Source organism: Myotis daubentonii, chromosome 1 (genome assembly GCF_963259705.1).
Source record: "Myotis daubentonii chromosome 1, mMyoDau2.1, whole genome shotgun sequence".
In the NCBI taxonomy this organism is placed as follows: Eukaryota; Metazoa; Chordata; class Mammalia; order Chiroptera; family Vespertilionidae; genus Myotis; species Myotis daubentonii.
The window spans coordinates 54,813,175-54,836,430 of record NC_081840.1 but is presented as its reverse complement, the minus strand read 5'-3'; the positions used below and the strand labels follow the sequence as shown (position 1 = coordinate 54,836,430).

At 38.8% G+C, this 23,256-nt stretch overlaps 1 protein-coding gene across 1 annotated transcript in view; it reads left to right on the top strand.

The window, feature by feature from the left end:
• UNC13C (unc-13 homolog C) overlaps positions 1–20,421 on the top strand; it is a 523,285-nt gene extending 502,864 nt beyond the window's left edge. The window contains exons 30-32 of the mRNA XM_059700746.1: positions 14,551–14,643; positions 16,058–16,217; positions 18,644–20,421. Of these exons, the coding sequence (XP_059556729.1) occupies positions 14,551–14,643; positions 16,058–16,217; positions 18,644–18,929 (539 nt within the window). The 3' untranslated portion in view covers positions 18,930–20,421. The remainder of the gene's footprint in view (positions 1–14,550; positions 14,644–16,057; positions 16,218–18,643) is intronic.
• The last annotated feature ends 2,835 nt before the right edge of the window (positions 20,422–23,256 follow it).

The window sequence follows — 23,256 nt, the reverse complement described above, 5'->3', positions numbered from 1 at the left end:
GCCTGTGAATAGCCACTGCACTCCAGCCTGGGCAACACAGCGAGACCCCGTCTCTTAGGAAAAACAAAAAAACAGAAAACAAAAACAAAACAAAACAGAACAAAAACTAAAAGTTTGAAATTACATTTATTCTTTTTTTTAATCTTTATAGTTGAAAGTATTACATATGGCCTCCCCACCCCTCATCCCCCATTGACCCCTTCTGGCCCACCCCTACCCCCGCCCCAGGCCTTCACCACCCTATTGTCTGTGACCATGGGTTATGCATACATGCATACAAGTTCTTTGGTTGATCTATTCCCACCCACTCACCACCACCTTCCCTCTGAGATTAGACAGTCTGTTCCACGCTTCTATGTCTCTGGATCTATTTTGTTTATCAGTTTAGTTTGTTCATTAGATTCCACATATGAGTGAGATCAAGTGATAGAGGGATCTGGAGAGTATTATACTAAGTGAAATAAGTCAGTCAGAGAAATACATTTATCCTTAAACCAGAAAACGTCACAGTGGAAACACCTCCAGGTTCAGGTGCACATTTTCTTGTGAACACCTTATTTTGATTGGGGGTGGTATAAGTTATTTTGGGATCACTGATATCTCTATCTTTAAGGGGTTCTAACTCCCTAATTCTCCAGTTCTAATTCTTGATTCTAGAAACTAACAGGGCCACTCCTGTGAGGGTAGACTCCTCTCTGATCTTTCTAAAGTCAACAATTCCTCTTAAGACTATGTTATTTCTGGTGGGATAATATTTCCATTGAACATCTTCCGGGGCCAGCACAGAGCAGCCCTGTGGCAGCAATGTCCTGGAAGACATTGAGTTGCTCACAGATGCTAGTATTCTGAAAGGTCATTGAAGAGAAATGTCATTATAATAGATGACATGAGAAAAATAGAAAAAATAAAAATGGAGTCCTCCCCATGCTTTAAGAAAAAGAGGCTAAAGCTTGATTAATAAATGACCTGGACCCAGGCCTACCTTAAAACAGCTTTGTTCTCTATATTGAGATGAATAATTATCTCATCACCAAAGAATGCTGCATCAACAGGGAACTCTGTCAGGGGTTTTTTTCCTGCTGGGGGTTAGGAGCCACTGCCTTAGACACAGGCCACAGGACCTACTAGGTAGGAAGAGGTGATCAGAGAGGAAAGGAGACACAGGAAAACAGTGGCCCCAGGAAGGGGTCAGATAATCTACATCCAGTGCCTGAAAGCAGGGCAGCATTCTCGGTCCTGGTCTGGATCAGATGGCTGAGAGCCAAGAGGGGCCACTGTTAGAAAAAGGGCAGTTTCAGTGATGCAGAGTAAGATCCCTCAAATTGGGTTTTGAGGGTCAGCTCCAGACCCAGCTCCCAGAGGAAGCTTTCCCTGAGCAAGTCCATGTCTAGTCTCCGTTATGCCTTTCTCCTTTGTGTGCTGCCCAGGCTCCCTCCCTTCCCTATCATAGCACACATCCCACTGGACTGTGAGTGCCTGTCTACTTCTCTACCTCTCCATGAGCCTATGAGTGTCTACAAAGGTTTGTGTGTCTTGCCTGGGAGCCACTATACCTGTCGCTCCTGTTCTTAGCAGCATATCCAAACACCTGCAGAACTTTAAAAACGTACAAATGCTGGCGCTCTACCCCAGAGATTCTAATTTAATTGGCCCAGAATGAAGCTCATATCTATATGTTTTTAAAAGTCCTCAGGTCTTTCTAATGTACAACCTGAAGAGTGGGAATCACTGACTTACACTACCTTTGGTGCCTGAGAAGTAGGAGCCCAGTAAGTGGTTGATGGATACCTGAGTGAATGAATGAATGAATGAGTGGATGAATGAATGAGTGACTCAATGATGGCTTCAGTCAACTAGGATTCAGCTAGAACAGAGCAGGAACTGGTCAGACGTATATAACTCCATGGCTTCAGTGCTTTGCTAGCAATATGCCAAGTTAAATATATTAATAACCAAATGAAGATGTTTATGTTTATTTCATTTATTTTAAAACCTATACAGTAACTCCGTATTTACATACTCCAGATTTTAAAGTCTTATTCAGTACAATGTAATGATCAATAAGCAAAATAGACTAAAAAAGAGAAGAAAAGGAAACGCAGAGGGTTTCTTGCAATAAGTTCTTCTGTTCACATATCTGCTGGGAAGTGGAAGCTATCGGTTCCTTATTTCTCTTCTGACACATGTGATCCATTCTGCCCATAACAATCCCTTCTATGTCAATATATTGTCCTTGCTAAATTACATTAGATTAGAGCAATTCTGGATTAAAATGTCAGAGCAATCTATTATTACCAAGCTCTGACACCTTTTCTACAGCGGAGTTAATTTGTGTACGCTGCCTCCTGCAGAGTAGCTGCCTCAAAGTAATGGTGAGAATTACATTTTACTATTTCTACACTAGCCTCTGGTTCTTGTTTTTTGGCCTGCAATAATGTCTTTAGTATTAAATGATCTCTCAGCCAGAGATCTGACCCTGGGACCTACTGTTGATAACTGCAGTCATCTCTTGGATCTGTTTGTGTTGTCCATAACACAGCTAATTTTTTAAAATGGCTTTGAATATTGCTCCTTGAGAATATTCTGCTGGGTAAGCATTCTTGACTGATTATTTAAGGAAGTCAATTCTGTTATCAGACAGGTATCTATTACTGGGTCACCATGGACACTGCTCCATTTACCCATCAGTGCACATTACACATTCCCTCTCAATGCATTAAATTACTTGATCACATGCTGCATTCAGCAATTTCTTCTTGATATCTGCTTGGCAGAATAGATAACATACTGGTCAAAATGACAACCACATCAGGGCAGAGAGGGAAAGCACAGGGTTCTATATCAATAAACTGAACGTGTCATCTATATTTTTCCACTCTAATCTTCTGTTTCTTTTTGTATATTTAAACATTTTATTTAAGAAGTGATAGATGCTCACTAAAAACAAATCATATAATATGAAAATGTGTGATCAGAAAGCTAATAAACTCAGCTGATTCCATCCCTACTATGTGTACTTTAAAGTTTATTCTCCCAGACCTTCAATTATACACATATAAAACTTACATTCTTTCCCCCGACCCCCCCAAAAAAATTGTATAACATGCATACTGTTAGACTATTTGACCTTTCACACTCATCATTTCATATCTTATATACAGATTTCCTTTTTATTGTGGGATTTATAATATTTCATAATAACATGATGATATACTCACTATTTCACTACTTATAAATATACTAGTGGCCCGGTGCATGAAATTTGTGCACATTAAAAGGGGATTAGAGGAAATATTTTAATATTGCTATTTGCCCTTTCTCTATAATATGTGTCAGAGATGAAAGAAAATTAGTAAAATGTATATGAAAATCTTCCTCTTGTCAGAGTCTGGGGTGCACCACAGCACCCAGATTCAAGTCCCCACCCACCCATGTGTGACTCAAAATCACGCGAGACCCAGACCTGGCTGCCCCCCCCCCCCAATTGGGCTAGATCCAGACCTGGCCGGTCCCACCCTTGTCAAGCCCCGCTGGGTGGGGAACATGGCCTAAGATCCCCTGTCACGCTCTGCCAGGTGGAGGGCGCAGCCTGAGGTCCCAGGCCCGGGGCGAGGGGAGCAGCCTAAGGTCCCCTGGCCCAGCACTGGGGCGGGGGGGCGCACCTTGAGGTCTCCCATCAAGCTCTTCTGGGCAGGGGGCATGGCCTGAGGTCCCCTATCAAGCCCCTCCAGGTGGGGGGCATGTCCTGAGGTCCCCCAGCCTGGTGCCAGGGTTGGTGGCACGGCCTGGGGTCCCCTGTCAAGCCCCATGGGAGCGGTGGGGTGGGCACATCCTCAGGTCCCTGCTGATTGCTCGTAAGGCTCATTATGGGAACTCAGCCTCCACTGTGGGCGCCGCCATCTTTGTGGCAGAGTGATGGTCAATTTGCATAGTCCCTCTTTGTTATATAGGAAAGGTAATTTTATAGGTAATTTTTTAACTATTTAAAAAATGTTGCCATTAACATCTTTGTTTATATACATCTTTGTGTGTTTTTGCAAGTATTTCTGTATGACAGACTCATAGAAAGGAAACTGCTAGGAGATGAAGAGTTCAATATTTTGATAAACAACAACAACCACAATAATATGAAAGATTGTCTCTGTGCCAGGTACTTTTAATAAGTCCCTTGCAGGGAAAAACTTATTTAATCTTTACAATATTTGAATGAGTCCAGTACTACTATTATTCCTATGTTACAATGGAAACAGAGAGAGACTAAGTAACTTGCCCAATGTCACTGTGCTTACTATGTGGTGGAGCCTGAATTCAAATCTAGACAATATGGCTTAGAGACTGAGCTCTTACCTTCTGTGCACACGGCCTCATGGTTATGTTGCATCTCCAAAACTTAGTTCCCAATTAACACTTGTTATCTACCAGCTTTTTCAGTTGTGGATATTGTTTTTTAAATTTAACACTGCAGCTCTTTTAATCTTGGTATAACTTCGCAATGCAATAAAGGTTAATCAGTAGGAAAAAATCACAGCAGTACGTGATGAGACATAATATTATTAAATGCCAACATGAGTGTTATGAATAAGAACACGGAAGTGGCTCCAAGTGACAGTGACCAATGGGGACTAGCGTGCCTGGGGACGCTATGTAAGGATGGCAGAGCTTGGAGGGGGCAGTATAGGAAAGGAAGGCTAGTGGGAAGGGATATTGTTGAGTGCATGAGAGAGACATTTGATTGTCCTTAATGGAGGAAGATTGTTAAAGCCAAAAGTTACTCAAGGAATTTGAAATTTCCCCTCAAAGCAACAGGCATTAAAAGGAGAAGAGTAACAGGAAGCTTGGTCCTGCTAAGTTATACAAAATATAATGAAAGTGAACTCTTAGAATGTAACAGATATCCACATAATGAGAAGGTCTTAAACAAAAGAGTAGAATGTTGAAGTAGAGAGTGAATCAAACTATGTAAAGAATAATGGGCAAGATTTGTTCATTGGTTGGGATTAACAGGTAAAGCAGAGGAAAAGCTCTGTGTGGTTTTCAATGACTTGAGCTTAGCTAGCAGAATTGTGTGAACAAGGTTGGAAATGGGGAAGTTGAAAACTGGAGGTTTGAGAACACCATAAGTTAATTTTTTGACTTGATGTGGTTAAGCTAAAATGAAAATACTAAGCAAGAATATCTGTTAGACTATTAGAAATGGGGGTCAATATAAAGATCAGGATAAGGACTAGAAACATAGATTTAAAAATTAATAGAATTGAGATGAGAGATGTCACTATAAAACCTGGGAAAGGAGTATTGAGGAGGAATCTAGGGATTAATATTGGGGGGATGTCACATAACAAAAAGCTGAAAGAAATGAGGAGGCTACAAAGAAGACAGAAGAAGAGCAGTTCATGAACACTTAGTATCCTTCAATTTATCTGTATCATCTTCAACCTCCTTGGTTAAATTTATTGCTCAGTATTTTATTCTCTATTTTTTCTTTTTAAAATATATTTTTATTGATTTCAGAGAGGAAAGGAGATGGAGAGAGACATAGAAACATCAATGATGAGAGAGAAGTATTGGTTGGCTGCCTCCTGTGTGCTCCACACTCAGGATTGAGCCAGCAACCCAGGCATGTGTCCTGGTCAGGAGTCAAATCGAGACCTTCTGGTTCATAGGTCAACACTCAGCTACTGAGCCACACCTGCTGGGCAGTATTTTATTCTCTTCGATGCTATTGCAAATGGGATTGTTTCTTAATTTCTCTTTCTGGTAGCTTGTTGTTAGAGTGCAGAAAAACAGCAGATTTTTACAGACTGACTTTACTGACTTTGTCTATTAATTCTAACAGTTTTTTTAAGGAGTTTTTAGGGTTTTCTATATATAAGATCATGCCATCCAAAAACATGACAGCTTCACTTTGTCCTTTCCAATTTGTAAGCCTTTATTTCTTTTTCGTGCCTGATTGTTCTTTCTAGGACTTCCAATAGCATGTTGAATAAAAGTAGCAAGAGTAGGCAAGAGTGTCTTATTCCTAATCTTAAGGAAAAAACTTTCAGCTTTTCAGTATTGAGTAGGATCTTTTCTTAATTTCTCTTTCTGATAGTTTGCTATTGGTATGTAAACATGCAATCAATTTCTGAATATTAATTTTGTATCCTACTTTGATGAGTTCATTTATTAATTCTAATAGTTTTTTGGCAGAATCTTTGGAGTTCTCTGTATAGATATCATCCACAAATAGTAACAGTTTTCCTTCTTACGTCCTAATTTGTGTGCCTTTTATTTCTTCTTTGCTGCCTAATTGCTGTGACTAGGACTTCCAATGCTGTTAAATAAAAGTGCGCATCCTTATCCTGTTTCTGATCTTGAGCAAAAAGCTTTGAGCTTTCCACCCTTGAGTATGGTCTTAGAAATGGGCTTGTGATATATGGCCCTTTTTAAAATATAAGGACTCTTTTTTAAAAAAAATTTAAGAGAAATTATTTTTTTTTTAATTATGTATTGGCTTCAGGTATACAGCTTAGTGGTTGGTCAGTCATATATTTCACATAGTGCTTCCCTTGGTATTTCCAGTAAGGCAACTGGTTCCATACATAGTTATCATGATATTATTGACTATTGAAAGGACAGAGCAGAAACATACTCCCCTCCCTCTCCCCTATCTTGCCTTGTAGGGCTGGGCCCTCAGCCCAAGCCCCCTCCTTTTCTGAGTGACCACAAGAATGCTGGTATTGACCTAACTCCCCCAACCACCACCTGAGTGGACCAATGAAGCTCCAGGAATGCAGCTAAGGTCCTGATAAGGCTATAGTGTGGGACGGCCCAAGCCTCAGAATGTGCTGGTCACTTCCTGACCTTTGTGCTGTAAGACCCTGATGAAAAACCCTGACCTAAATGACCAATCTCTGTAACCCACGTCACCCCCTAAGCCCACCCAAATAACTAGCCCTATATAACCTTTGTTCTCTTGGAACTCGGGGCTCTCTCTTGCATCCAGTAATGGAGCCGGGGGGGGGGGGGTACCAAGTGAGCTTGAATAAAAGACTCTCTGCTTTTGCATCGGATTTGGTGCTCCCTGGTGGATCTTTGGGGGGTCTTGAAATCTGGGCATAACACTATATTTCCTATGCTCTATTTACCTCCCCATAACTATATTGCAACTACCGATTTGTGCTTCTTAGTCCCTTATATAGCCTTTATTATGTTGAGGTATGTTCTGTCTATATGGACTTTGTTGAGAGTTTTTATCATAAATGGATGTTGAATTTTTTCAAATGGCATCTCTATATCTATTGAAATGATCATATGATTTTTATCTTTTATTATGTTAATGTGGTGCATCACGTTGATTGACTGGCAGATGTTTAACCAACTTTGCATCCTTTAACCATTGTTGCATCCCTAGAATAAATCCCACTGAAGCATGTGTATTAACTTCTTACTGTATTGTTGAATTTGGTTTGTTACTATCTTGTTGAATATTTTTGCATCTATGTCTATCAGGGATATTGGTCTGTAACATTCATTTTTGTTGTTGTTTTTGTCTGGTTTTTGCATCAGGACAATGCTGGCCTTTTAAAATAAGTTTGGGAGCATTCCCTCCTCCTCAATTTTTTTGGAAAACTTTGAGCAGTATAGGTTTTAAGTCTTCTATAAATGTCTGGTAGAATTTACCAGTGAAGCCATTTGGTCCCAGGGGTGGGAGGGTTAATTACTGATGCAATATCTTTACTAGTGATTGGTCTATTCAGATATTATTTTTCTTCATTATTCAGTCTTGGAAGATTGTATGTTTCAAGGAATTTATCCCTTTCCTCTAAGTTGTCCAACTTGTTGGCATATAATTGCTCATAGTGGTCTATGATCCTTTGTATTTCTTTGGTCAGGTGCGTGGGGACCCTATTGTTCCTGCTTGCTCCCTTTGTTCAGAGGCAAAAGACTCCAGGCAATGTGATCAGCAGCTAGACCTGCCTGTCCTTTCAAAGCAGAGGGGGACATAATGGCACTGGAGAGTTTGCACAGCTCCCTGAGGGCTTCCCCTCCCTTTTCTATTCCATCTCTTTTTTGATGTCAGAAGCTGTTCATTCAATGCTCTGTTGTCTCATGGGAGTAATTGCTACCTATATACATGTATATTTGAGTTTACTCATGGGAGGAGGCGAGTTCTCCATCTTCCTATTCTCCAGCATCTTGGACCTCCTCTTCTCTTAGTTGAAGTTCTCACTATGTCCATCTGTTCTTCCCCTGAGCTTGGTGAGCATCTTTAACACCATTACTTTGAACTTTATTTGCTGGGGGAAGGAGGGTGTAAATTACTTATCATTGTTTCAGTATCTCGTTTTTTTATTTGGAACATATTTCTTTTTCCCTTTATTTTGCTTAACTTTCTATGATTGTTTCTATGTATTAGCTTTCCCTTTTAGTTTTGAAGGAGTAGCCCTGCACAGGGGATAAAACGCAATGCTTAATCTTGCTCTAGTTCTCAGTTGTCTCTTGAACATTCTGTTTCAAAGTCACGGGGCCTAGAAATGCAATCTGCCTGGCCACACCTGCTGGTTTTGGTGGGGCTGCAGCAGTGGGTCAGGGTGGGTAGAGCCGGCTGCTCACCCACTGCCTCTGGCAAATGCAGCATGGCAGACTGCCGCTGCGTGCCTGCAGCCTCAGGAAGGGCTGTTCCTGGGAGCAAAGCATGGGAGTGGGCTGCTTACTCACCCCCGTTAGCAAATTAGAGGAAAACTGCAAAAGTGGCCCCTGCTAGTGCTGGCGCTAGCAATGCAGAAGGAAAGCACAGAAATGGCTCCTGCCAGCACCTACATCCCTAGAAAGAGTCTCAAAACACTTCCGACCCTCCGGAAGAAGCTGTAAAGTTAGCAATCTCTTTCACATATGATCCAGGCTCTCTTCCAACTGCTGCCTTTGTGCTGAGTCCCAAGGTGAGTGAGTGTGTGTGTGAGCCCTTGAAGAGCAGAATCTCTGTTCCCTACAGCCCTGTAGTTCTCCAGGTTGTAAGCTCAGTTGGCCTATTGGTTTTCAGAGTCACATGTTCTGCTTTGGGAGTTTGTCTCTCTGGTGCAGGTCCCAGATATGGGAGACGCCTTGCTCCTCAGAAAGAAGGGAGCTGTGTTTTGTTTTTTTTTCTGTTTGGCGGTATTTGTGGAGATTTTCAGATCCCTCCCCATTGTGGGTTGCTGTGCCAGGGGTGGTATTTTGGGCGAAAATGTGCCTCTGCCTTTCCTACCCATCTCAATGTGGCCCTTTTATCCTCTGTTGTGTGTGAACTGACTAGATCACCAACAGAGTCTGAAAGAAGTGATGTGATTGGTAACTGATGATACATATCTGTTCTTTACATAGTGACTTGTATACTAAAATAATAGTAGCAAACTTTTTATTTTATGCATTTAATGTACCACGATGACTGAAATTTGAATGTCTGGTTGGGAGACAGGCATTATCGAACTAAACGGTAGGAATTGGAATCCAGGCATATCACTTATACAAATACCATGCAAAGTAAGGGCAGCTTGCATATTGAATCAACAAATAAATACAAATTGGTCATTTAATATATATCAAAAGAATATTACAAGTTTATTATATGAATTAGCAATAAGTATGGATTAATAGAGGTTTCCTGATTATAGAAGGTAGTTAGGAAGAAAAAAATCTGCATAATTAACTGCAAAATAAGGCATACCATGGTGCTAGGAGTGGTATAACTCCAGGCCATGAAAGCAGAAACCTGGCAATTTTTAAAGTGTTAATTATGAATAGCATGACTATTAGGCAATAATTGCAATAACAATAAACTCTTTTAACCAGTTGTTTCTACTCTATTACTTTCCTAATTCCACAGTTTTAGGGTGTGTCACATTAAGCAGTTAGTTCTCAAGACTCTTTGCCTTGATTGAGCAGTAAGTTTCAGTTTGTGTTAGAAAAGAAAATGTGCATTTGAGAGCCTGGGAAATGTTTCCACCCAGCAGGTTTCACAACAGTGTTCAGGCGCTGCGGAGTGCCTAGGTGGGATTTCGAATGTTTTTTCCTCCCAATGCAGCAGTCCATGTTTCTGTGGAAAGCGCACGCACAGGATGTACAGGTGGGAGACCACAGAACAGCAATTTGTGAAAGAGGAACACTTACCTCTGTGCATTGAAAGAGCACCTTGTGAAAGGTTTTAGATACTTTAGCTGTTAGTTGTTTTAAAACAGCACAGGATAGTTCATCCATAACCAAAGACACCAAACAGCAACTCACCTATTTCCCTAATTAGAATTTTACATTCTCTACCATAGCAATCTCTCCAATTCTATCACAACACAACTAAAGCCTTTACATTACCTTGGCAATTGGAAACTCGGGTGAAGAAATAACACCCAGTGAGTGCTTTGGTGGAAGGCTTTCTCCTTTAAAAATAATATCAAGAGCTGGCCTGACCATTTTTTATGGCTACCCTAGCAGAAACCAGCCATTGCTACCTTGCTGCTTATAGTAACACATGATGCTCACCCATAAAAGTTTTAACAGCAAACCCAAGCACTGAGCAGGCTCTGAACCTTAGTATAACACCAGAGGCAATTATGCAACCTGCACGCATTTTCAGAGATGCTGGAGGCCTTTTATCAGATTCATGGTTAATGAACGTTTTTAATAGAAGGGAGCAGTTTTCACTCTTAAATATTTGAGGGCTCTAAAAATCTGCCATCATTATTCTACTGAACCCAGAAAAGTTTTGGTAATTCTGAATTTGTTAGGAAGAACTCTAGTCACTCTAGAGTGGTCTTCTTGCAGTCTTTGACCCCGGTAACCACAATATCCATGGATTTTTAAACCATTTTTATATGTGGGCATTATGCATGAATGTTCAAGGGGTTTTATAACTTTGAAACATTGTGTTATTAATTATTGAATTCTAATAAACTTAGATTCATTTGCTGGGCAGTTATTATATAAGCTTTAAAACAGCTGTTACATAGGAAGGTAAAAAATAGTGTACATTTTTTTAAATTAGCTATTTTTATTTTTTTTGTATATTTTTATTGACTTCAGAGAGGCAGGGAGAGGGGGAGAGATAGAAACATCAATGATTAGAGAGAATCATTGATCAGCTGTCTCCTGCATGCCCCACACAGGGGATCAAGCCTGCACCCAGATATGTGCCCTGACCGGGAATCAAACAGTGACCTTCTGGTTGATAGGTTGATGCTCAGCCCCTGAGCCATGCCAGTGGGGCAAAATTAGCTATTTTTATTCTCACCACAACGCTGTCAGGTTGGTGCTACAAAAATAAGAAAATCAAGGTTTGTGGAGTTTTAATTACCCCTTAATAAGTGACTGAGACCATATTCATCAGAGCAGTCAATTCCATTGCCCAGGGTTTTCATACTATGTCATAGTATTGAGGAGATCAAGAACATAATTGCAGATTATTTATAGAATTTTTAAAAATTATTTTATGGTAGAGGAACTTGGACAGGGCTTCCTAGGCTAATGGACACAGAATTTTCCAAACCTGTGGTTTGTCTTGATGAAAATATGAAGTCAGTTTTGAAGAATCAGACTAAATATAGCAGCATGGCCAGCTGTGCAGATGAAGTAGAAAGTAATCGAAAGCTTCCTAATGAAGGGCCGGACTGCAGGGCTTGATTCATGGAATAATGAGATGCAAATATTAGGCTTTCCAGAGAGAATGGGATGATCAGAGTAATCCATACTTTACACAAATGAATTTTTTTTCTAAAAATAAATCTGACTATGCCACCCATAGCCAAAAATTTAAGAGCCTTCTCAGCCGCTCTAAGATAATGTCTGAAGATTTTTAAGTTATATTCACGGCACCACCAATATGCTCCATCCACACTGAACTACTTGCAGTTTTCAGGACACACTGTTCTGTTTTATTCATCCACACGTGTGCTATTTCTTCTGCTTCCTTGTTTAAAAGATGAATTCTAACTCAATTTTAAAGAGCCTCCTTACGCATTTTCTCCTTTCTGAAACCTATAATGATAAAAGTTTCTGCCCTTCCCCGCAAAAGATTGGCTCATTATTCCACAAAACGTAAGAGTATTGAGAAAACACTAGGAGCACTTTCATTCAAGTTATGAGCAAATCACAGATGTCAACTCTATAAACTAAGGATTGAGCAGACAAATGGCACGTCCAATTTAAGATTTTCGATAAGGATTTAATACCTATACACAAAGGCATGAGCAGGATATAAAAAAGACAGAAGGAAGAGGAAACTAACCTCCCTCACACAACATAACAAGGGAAGAAAAAGCAGTAGAACTAGGAAAGGCTGTCTCTTGGCAAGGAGACCATTTTCTACTGCATAGACACCTCCCCCACTGATATCACAGTCCAAGCTCCTGCCATATCAGTGACTTGCACGATTATAAAGTCATTCCAGTGCTTAAGACCTCATCCTGGTCACCTTACATCTTTAATCTCTTACTGGCTTCACGGTCCCTTCTCTCTCTGCAAGCAGACAGAAATGAGAAAAGGAGAAGGAAGGCATGGGCTTCTCTCATGTGAACCTTTCCTCTCCCTCCTGGTGGTAGGTTCCCTGGTGTTGGGAAGGAAGAAAAGAGAGGAACAAGACCAATGACACTTTATTTAAATGTCTGTGTGAACATTGCTGGTCATTGAGTAGGGTTACAGCTCTTCCAGTTTATTGTTTGGGGGGAGCTAGAAGCTTGTGAGCTGGCAGTGTGAGACTCATTTCCAAATAGCAGCTGGAGCATTGATGGATTCTTCCAAACTCAAGCCTGGGCTACTCATTCCCACTGCACTTCAGCTGGTACTGACACGCTCTACGAGCTTCGAGCTGCCTGCCTCCTTGCCCCATCTGTGCAATCCATGACAAGACCACAGTCCATGATCACATCTTCCCTCTCTTGTCCCCAATTCTGGCACTTCAAGCCCATCCAGGAACCATCTCCCATACTTCTTAGCAACCATAAATTTAAGGAGTTGGTCCCTGGCCCCCTCTCTGGCTAATTGTCCCTCACTCAACCATGCTCGGGTCATATTGTCTGCTAAGTAGGCAGCCAATTCAAAAGTGAAATGCCCATCTTTCTGGCACTTCCAGAGTTTAGGAGTATTTGCGGGGGGGATTTTCTTTTCCTCACCTCCGGGAAAGGGGACATTTCCCCTCTTCCTTTCCTCAGGAGCAAAGAATAGTCCCTTTACTAACGCCCGAGTGATCACTTTCTATCTTTTAATTCTTTTATTATCGAGGGAGAGGGGTCCTGGTGATGAACTGGCTCTTATCAGCAGGTCCTATGGAGAGGTTTAGGCCCCAAACTAGCAATTATCTGAGATTAGAAACCGAATGTTTCTTAGAATCGTCTATTTTCAGATTCAATTATTAGCCATTTATTTTTAAAAAAGTACATTTCTTGTTGATCTTCTATATTGCATATAAAAGTGTAAATTGTTAAAATCTCTCTGGGGCAAAATTAAAATTGACAAATTTTACTTCTAAGAATTATACTATAGATAAACTTATAAAAATAATTATTATAGTTTGTTTATAATAACAAAGGATTGGAAACAACTGAAATATGGTTAAATTATGATATGTTCATATAATGGATCAATGGCCAAACATTAAATATTTTACTTTTTTGATTATTATAAGCAATGGCTCAGTCATTTATTTATTTATTTATTTTTAATCCTCACCTGGGGATATTATTTCCCATTTATTTTTAGAGAGAGCAGGAAGGAAGAAGGAGGAAAGAGAGAGAGAGAGAGAGAGAGAGAGACATTGATATGAGAGAGACACATCAATTGGATTGGCCACCTGACGAATGCACCCCTACAAACCTTCATTGTGCAGGCTGACACTCCAACCACTGAACAACACTGACCAGGGATCAGTAATTTATTTTTAAGCAAATGCTCTTTGAACCTTTACTTTGTAGTTAGTGCTGTGATATTCCAGGCTACATTAAAGAATGAGCGATAACTTTATATTTGGGGGTGGGGGTGAAAAATATAAGATAAAGGATAGTTAGGGTATAGGGTAATAACATCAAGAGGTTGGTGTTATTGTCTCTGTTTTACAAATGAGCAAATTGAGATGTGAGAACACAGCAAATTCTTATCACAGAACCAGAAGTAGCATAACCATGATTTAAATTCAAGTTAATCTGACGCTAAATCACAGGTACTTTTCAATACAACATGCTTAACAGTTGACTAACTTTTATGCCATCAGCAGACCTTATCACACCATACTGTAGCTATATGTTGGTCTCGCCTGGTGTACTGTGGGCTTCATGAGGGCAGGTGCTCTACAGCCATCTTCCTGTAATAGTAACACAATATCTGAGGATCAGATGAAATTTTAACTCCTTGGGTAAATATGATTATATCCAAGTCTCAAACCTGCACAGCAAATTGAATTTGGTGAACATATATCAATGTTATGTGCTATTAATACAAAGAACCATTCAATTCCAGGAAGAAACACTTTCAAGCCCCTTGTGCAGATGATGCAGATGTCCGTTATTAAGTATCTGAACGTTCAGGCCCTAAGCTTCTGCTTACTTGCAGGTCGCTCCTCCAAAGATTCAGTGGGTCAGATATCTGTTCATGTGGACATCACCACCACCCCAGGAACTGGAGAGCATAAAGTCACTGTGAAAGGTACATTTTGGATCCAGATAGGCCAAGCAGCTCATCAGACTTTAATGTCTGCAAAATTAATATTAAAATGTCATTTTTATCTGTGTTTGAATATGTGTATTAAATTATTTTAGGGGTTTAGAATGTCTTCCTGAACCGGAACTTTTATATAAAAACAAATATATGCCACAGATAATTAACATATGTAATTTGAAATATTTAAATACATTGGTGATTACATTTCAAAACTGTATATTTTCTCTGTGGTTGATCCTATGATATATATATATATATATATATATATATATATATATATATATATATATATGGAATATTAGTGCTTTGGTTGGCTTAATTTTCACATAACCTACCTAATTCTTTCTCTAAGTTATTTTCAACAGCTGATTTGATTTTTTAAATGATAGTTTAATCTATTGGTTTATATTGTAAAAATATCACCTGAATGCAAGGGTCATTTCAAAGATGAAATTAAATGGTTAATATTTTGCTCAATAGAACCATATTCTAAATAATATCCACTTCAATCAAAACTATGCCCTTCTAATACTTTTAAAATTGCATTACTGAATGGATCTTTGTATTATAAAAATATCACTGCTATTTATCATCTATAACAAATTACGTGCAATGTAGAGAAAAATACAGATAAATGTGAATGTCTATACATGCCAGTATCCTAAAATATTTTGTCACTGTAGAGCAAATGCTCAAAGTTTTATGAAATTTTTGCAATAGCAATTTTAGTTATAAGATACTTCCTTAAGAATATCATCATTAAAGAATGAGCCAAGTATAAATATGAGAAGGTACAGTTAAGAATTATGTGTGATGCTTGAAATTAAGAAACAACTGTGTTTAACAATAGGTGATTGGTTAAATATAGGATGGGATATATATAGTGGAATATTTGCAGTTGGAAAATATTGAATATATTGAATTAGAAAGATATCCATGATGAACTTAAAAAATACAGCTACTTATAAGACTGCAATATATTATGATGCCATTCTATATATGAATTAAATGTTGAAACCATACACAACGTATTAAGGGATTGCCTCTGAAAAATTATAGATTTTAACTCTATTTTCTAAAAATTTAATGATAGATATAAACACTATTTTTAATATGAACAACATCATGTTTTTACCCACACAAGAGGAATGATAACTTTCACCACTCCAGTGTCACACAACTAAGAGCTGGAAGTCCCATCAAGTGTGCATTCCAGAGAGTGAGATGTTTTTCTTCAAGAATATTATCCTTGGAGTTAGGATACTATCAAATACAAGTTATGGCTTCACACATCATTTTTTTAAACAAAAATTCAATGTAAGGATCAAAAGGGAGAGGCAGAGATTCCACACATTCATTGGCTAACACTCTGTATCCCATTCCCTTTTTGGTTTTATAGTGATGGCTATTAATAACCTGAACTGGCAGACCACCGCCATGTTCCGCCCCTTCGTGGAAGTTTGTATTCTGGGACCCAATCTTGGAGACAAGAAGAGAAAACAAGGCACAAAGACAAAAAGCAACACCTGGTCACCCAAGTACAATGAAACATTTCAGTTGTAAGTCATGACCCAACTCATTTATTCAACCAGGCAATAGTCACTGTGTAACTAAACTTACTTACTGAGCATTACTGATCTCAGGCAGATGAAAAAGGCTATGTTTTTGGTCCCTTCCACTCAGTCAGTATCTGTTCAGTGCCTACCATGTATCAGGAAATACTATAAGCATTGACTATGTATAATAGGATTTCTCTGCTCTAATGGAATATACTTTCTAGAGATGAGGAACTTACGATAAACAAAAACCTATTATGATCGTATTATGCAAAGAATTAAAACAGGGCAATGCAATAGAGTGATTATTTGGCTACTTACATTGGTGTTCAGGGAAGCCTCTCTGAGTTTTAAATTGAAACCTAAAAAAAGTAAAACATCAGTCATGCAGAGGAGTGTTGACAGCATTTCAGGCCAATCAAAAATGTCAGTGCCAGGACCCTAAGGCAGAAGCCTGCCTGGCCAATTTAAGAAACAGTATATACTGGACAAGAGAGTGAGGTGAACTGAATTTGAAGAGAGTATCAGGGTGCAAGGCTTCGCGGTCAGAGTAAAAGGGACTAGGTTACACTCTCAGTTCAACAGGAGACCTTGAAGGATTTTCAGATTAGGGGAGGAACAATCTGGTTTACATCTTTAAATGACTATTCTGTTTGCTGTATAGAGAAAAGTTACAGGGAATCAAGACCAAATATGTAAAGGTAAGTTAGAAGGTTTTTGCAATGGTCCAGGTAAGAGATAACAGTGACTGGCGAGATGGTAGTAGGAAATGGAAGCAAGTAGTAGAAAGATTCTGGGTATATATTGGAAGTAGGTTCTATAGAACTTGCAGTGGACTGGAGGTAGAACATGAATATAATTAGGTTCCTGAGAACATTCAATTTAGAATATTTTAAGACAAACTTATGTACAAAGGAATTTACAAAGATGCAAGAGTAGAGGGACTACAAGAAATGTAACCTGGGGCAAGTAGTGGCCAGGATGCGGCCTCTAGGGCACTGAGAAAGGAGAGGATGAGATACTATTCAAATTGGGGAAGTGAAAACTTCCGGTGCAGTGGGCCACCTTAAAAGAGCAGTGGCCTTCCATGTCAGGAAATAGCCTCACAGGCAAGGAGCCAGAAACAAAGACTCTGATCTTACTCTCCTCATTACTTCTGATTTCGTGATAGGACTTCCTTTTGGCCAAAACCACTGGAAGCCAGAACATAGAGAAGCTCTGTTATAGTCCTAGCAGGCCAGCATTCCATTTATGACAAAGTGTAAAAAGAAAGATGGGGAATACATCCAATTAGGGAAAATGGAAGTTACTGAAGGAAATAAAGGATACCCCCTAGATTTGGGGGTAGTTGTTTACTGAGATGGGGGCATAGGGACAAGAGATACGGAGATCAGAGATTTTGTTTGATTTGGAAATGCCTATTGGACACCCAAGAGGAAATATCAAATATATAGTTGAATATGACTTGCAAATGATCTGCATATAGATGAAATTCATTCCACAAATCTGGATAATCTGAACTAGAGACAGATAAAGAAGAGAGGGAGACATAGGGTCAAGCTCATGGAAGTTTGTGTCTATAATATGCTTGATTAGAAAACGTCGCTTTAATAGGAAGGAATGTGGACACTTGTTCTGCTGAGCAATAGATGTGCATTTATGAGAAAATCAATATCTGAGAATGAATTGAAGGAAAGTGCAGGAGAGAATTGTTCTCAGCATATCAGGGCCCAGCCTTCGACATTACACTCAGTTGTGCACTGACAAGCTGTCTTGCGTTGTTATTAGTAGAGGCCACCCTCAGCCCCACACTTGGCAGCCTAACTGTTGCCATATGAAAGAAGTGGCATTAAAGAATCAGCCTCTGCTGGAACTAATGTGCTCTGGAGATTTGTATCCAATTTAGCATCTTGTGAATAGTGTTTGGTAGTCTGTGCAGTGAATTCCCGCGAGAAAAGGCTCCTAGATATAACGTATTCAGGAGCCTGAGGTAAATAAAAGAGGTTTTAATAAATGATGTTGAAATGACACCAAAATTTTCCCGACATACCCCTTACCCAAGCCTAGCTCCCATGATCCCCAGCAACCCTATCCTACACCTATATCTGAGCGGAGTTCCTGACTTCAATGATTAAGTACAGCACAATGCTTTAATTCCAGCTTCTATTGATAAGTTTAACATCAGGGCACAAATTCATATTTAGATGGAGTTCCTTTTATATTAAGGGAAAGAAGAAGTTTTTAAGTTACATTATAAGTAATATCTAAGTAAAGACAGTCTAAGTAAAATTTTAAAAATATACATATCAGAATTAAAATAAAGTGAGACTCTATTTCCCAATATAAAAATGTATAGCACTTTTAGAACTGTGTTGATCCCTAGGTGAAATAAAATTTTTGCTGAAAATTCATAATTTTAATCCACACAGTATTCTGGGTAATGAAAACCACCCAGGAGCCTATGAACTTCATCTCTCAGTTAAGGATTACTGCTTTGCCCGAGAAGATCGAATTATCGGCATGACAGTGATTCAGCTACAGAGCATAGCAGAAAAGGGAAGCTATGGGGCATGGTATCCCCTTTTGAAAAATGTTTCTATGGATGACACCGGTTTGACTATTCTTAGAATACTCTCTCAGAGGACCAGCGATGATGTGGCTAAAGAATTTGTAAGACTTAAATCTGAAACAAGATCTGCTGAAGAGAGTGCTTGAAAGGAATACTGAAGATACCATCTTCGAGAATGCATACACTATAATTGTTTGACTACTGCATGCATGTGCAAATACATGGGAATGTTTATTTCACTACATTTCGGTGTTTGCCAGTAATCACGTACAATGTCTACAAGGTACGTGGAAAACCTGCTGAACTTGTATACATACCATCACTGGTCTTTGGGAAATAAATGTTCCATGAAGTGCCAAAATTATGATGTAAACTGAAATATCCAGATCTTTTTAAATGTTTATTGCATCTCATTAACAATTTTTCACCCACTAAGCATACTGAAAAACAATTAAGTCTTTTCAGTTCATCTATTAGTTGTTTTTGTTAAATTAGTTTCAATTGCCCATAGATCAGAAAGATTTGTTACTCAAATTCTGTTTTATTTAGACTTACCTCATTGTAGATGTCTTAGAAATACCCTTTTCTATTACAACTAGAAATGCAGTCACCACTAGAAAGCATTTGTAATTTTATAGTTGAAGATATATTGTGATGATTTTTGCATACAAATTAAAATAGAAAAGGTGGGAAATATTTTATGCTGACCAGTTTCCAACCTTTCTGAAATATCACTGTGAAGAAATGCTATTAAAGCAAACTTATACAAAGCAATGCTAAATAGTTTGTTAACAATGTTTGATATATTGACAAAACTTTGTTCTTCAAAACTGCCACAGCCACATCACATTTGTTAAAAAGGTAAGTTGATGCACTTGCCACCTAGCATTATGTCTTGGCTTTATCAAATTTAATTCTTTACAAAGTCATGTAATAGAAAGTTTTTTAAAAAAAATATCTATCATAAGTAACTACCATTAGTGTTTTCCCTCTGACAGATATGACTAACTCCTTAATTCCTTAGCACTGTAATCAGTTCAATGCTTTTTTCTTTTAAAAATATTCAACGATTTGTACTAAATACAGCATTACTATATATTGCACTGGAACGAAAAGCCTTGTCTTCATCTACTTAATGAAAAATGTAAAACAGAATCTAAAGAAACTGCTTACAATCTTGTAATTTATGTTATTTATAAGACCAAGATGCATCAGATGAAATAGGAAAACAATAACTAAGTTGGATTTTTGACTATGAAATACTTCATGAATATTTGCATTTGCTGTATCTTTATGGTTTGACTTTTTGGAGTCTCTCTAAATAGTTGGCTGTAGAGCAGTACTTTGAAACATGCTCATAACTGTTAGTGGACAACATATAGCTGCAGAAACAAGAACCAATTACAATGATTGTGTTTTGTGAACAAGCTGGTCTGGTATGTTAAGAACAAAGTTAATATTATCCTGAATCTCAGAACCATTCTGCTCCTGGGTGTGAAAACACAGACCAGTGAAATCCACTAATTCATGTTAAATTGTTAGGCAGTTGCTTTGTTAATGACTTCTCCAAATGCATAGTGCAACGTGATCCTGTGGCATACGCATTAATAAATGGATGTATATTGAGAACATGCAACACTTTATTGTATTTGCTGCCTTCTTATTTAATTCAAGAAGCATCATTTCATTATTTAGGAATAAAAACTCCAGTGTTTTTTGTTTGTTTGTTTTTTACTAGCTAGAACAATCTTCACATTGTTTGGTTCTAATATCTTATTAGAATTTGAAAGATACTTTCCAGGACTTGTATTCATGGAAATAGCTACAGACGATAGAATAATGACCCTGAAAACAAAGAAGAACTGATGTCTCTAACAGTGTGTCTCTCAATGCTGTTAAGCACTATAAGAAAGTCAATATTCATCATATAAACAAGCAACATGAAAAAATGTTTCATTATTTTAGTGAAGGATTCACTCTAGATTTATCTTACAATGATTTTACAGAACATTGACTTGAGCTCTTTAAGAGCACATTTAGTGTCATAAGGCATGATATACTTGAATAAATTATATTTTGGGTTTGCATTGATTGATTACTTAAAATGTTAAGCTAAGTATTTTTTCCAAGCAATCATTTAATTATACCTATTCATTCTCTTTTTTGTATAAAATGTATATCTAATTACAGCATGAATTAAGTCTATTAATATCATCAAGTATAGGTACTAATATTCGAATAGTTATAAATTATACAGTCCTTGTTGTTTCTCCCAAGACAAGTATTTCTCTTGTCTCCAGAAAAATGCCTGTTGTATTTACATACTCAAATTAGTAATCACTCTGAGGCTCAGAGCAATCTCCATCAACGATGGGCTCTGTTAAAGTGTTGGGCAATTTATCTTATTCTAGGTAAAATGTACAAAGACAAAGCTCTGTTATTCATATACAGATGAACCTCTCTCATTAGAAGCTCTTAAAGTAATAAGTGAAAATCAAATTTGGCCAAAATAAAGTGCTTAAAGCCATAGTGGAGCATTTATTATTTGAAGGAACTCTAATAAATGATTATTTAATATAAGTAATCAGTTGTCCCCATCACATCTGCTCTATTCTAAGATAATTTATATATTTAATTTCCCTTAAATGAGACTCATTTATAAATGACAATTCTAGCTTAATGTTTTTTTAAATATATTTTATTGATTTTTTTTACAGAGAGGAAGGGAGAGAGATAGAGAGTTAGAAACCTCGATGAGAGAGAAACATCAATCAGCTGCCTCCTGCACACCCCCTACTGGGGATGTGCCCACAACCAAGGTTCATGCCCTTGACCAGAATCAAACCTGGGACCCTTCAGTCTGCAGGCCAACGCTCTATCCACTGAGCCAAATAGGTTAAGGCTAGCTTAATGTTTTCTATTGGTCTTTTAAAAAAATGTTTGAAGCGAGGTTTAGTTTCTTCTTTTCTCTAAATTATATAAAGATATGACTATACTGGTTTTTTAATGGACTAATATAGTAAGTAGCTTTAATTTTTGCACTCAAATAATTAAAAATAATCATATTTATACAGAACTCAAGAAATATCCTTGGTTGATATCTGATTTCCCCATTACTACTAGGCAGGATTATTGGACACACCAGGAAAAGCAGTTCACAGAAGAGAAAAACTAATGACAGTAAATATATGTAGAGATATTCTCTATGGAAATAATAAAAATTCAAAAGTTTTCTCTCATCAAGTTGGCAAAGATGTTAAAAAGTTGATTCAAGAATCAGCATATTTCGAACAAGTCCTCATCAATGTTGTTAACAAGATCTAAGCATACACTGCATCTATGAACTATAAGAGACAAGAGCTAAAGCAAATATATGTTAGAAGCAGTAAGTGGCACACGTTGTAATGAAGGTGACAGCAAAGAGAAGTAAATAACGAAAGTGTTAACTTTGTATCAGGACATTCCTGTGTTGGGGGATCTGTCCTGTGTATTATAGGGTGTTTGGCAGCATCACTGGTCTCTTCCCTGAGTCCTAATGATCATGGCCTTCACCTTGGAAGTTGTCAGGAACCACCCAGCACAGTCAAAGAACTGGTAAACCAGGTGCAAACAGGTTGGTTGCATAACAATCCTCCTCAGTCTCCCACCCTTCTAAATACTCAGGCCTAAAACAATTACAGCCCACGTAGGCTGTCCCTCTAGTGTTGGTTCTTTCTACGAGTTTAGAAATAAACCTCTGATGAAACAGGACATCAGTATCATGGTAGCGTGAGAAAACCTTTTGGTCTCTCCCCTTATAGTTACGAGTTGGACAACTATAATTCAACAAAGGATTCCCTGTGCAACACACACACACGTCTGAAGGGCTGAAGCATTGGGACATATGAAAATGGGTATATCAGAGTAACAGGGCAGGCAGGACGGGGGAAGGACAGAGACAGGTGCCACAGACACAGTCTGGCACTTGGCGTGCCCCAGTGGCCATGGCAGTAGTGGAGGGTCAGGTTACAATCTCCGCTGGGAAGGCCGGAGGGGCAGAGGGGGCATTCTGCCCTGAGTGACTGGTACACATTGAGGCTGAGCCCAGGGACCAGGACAGAGAAACCATGCAAAGGGTGGAGGCTGTAATCAAGTAGCTGCCATCACCAGGTGAATAGGGGTGGGGGGGGAACAAACCTGCAGACACATGAATCCATCCCCCCTCCCCCTCCCATGGCCTGCTGGACTTCAGCAGATGTGGCAGTAACAGAGGGAGGTCACAAAGGGCAGAACAGAAGCAACATTTCAGCCTAAGTGGCCTGTTCTCATTGCAGCTAAACCCAGTGGAAAAAAACAAAGCCACAGAATGTGAACCAGCCTCCCTCCATCCAACCGCCTCTTTTCACCATCAGAGAAGGACCTAGTAGAGGTAGCTGGGACACCGAGATAGCATGGCAGAGCTGGTGGATTCTGGTTCCAGGAAAACAATGCCAG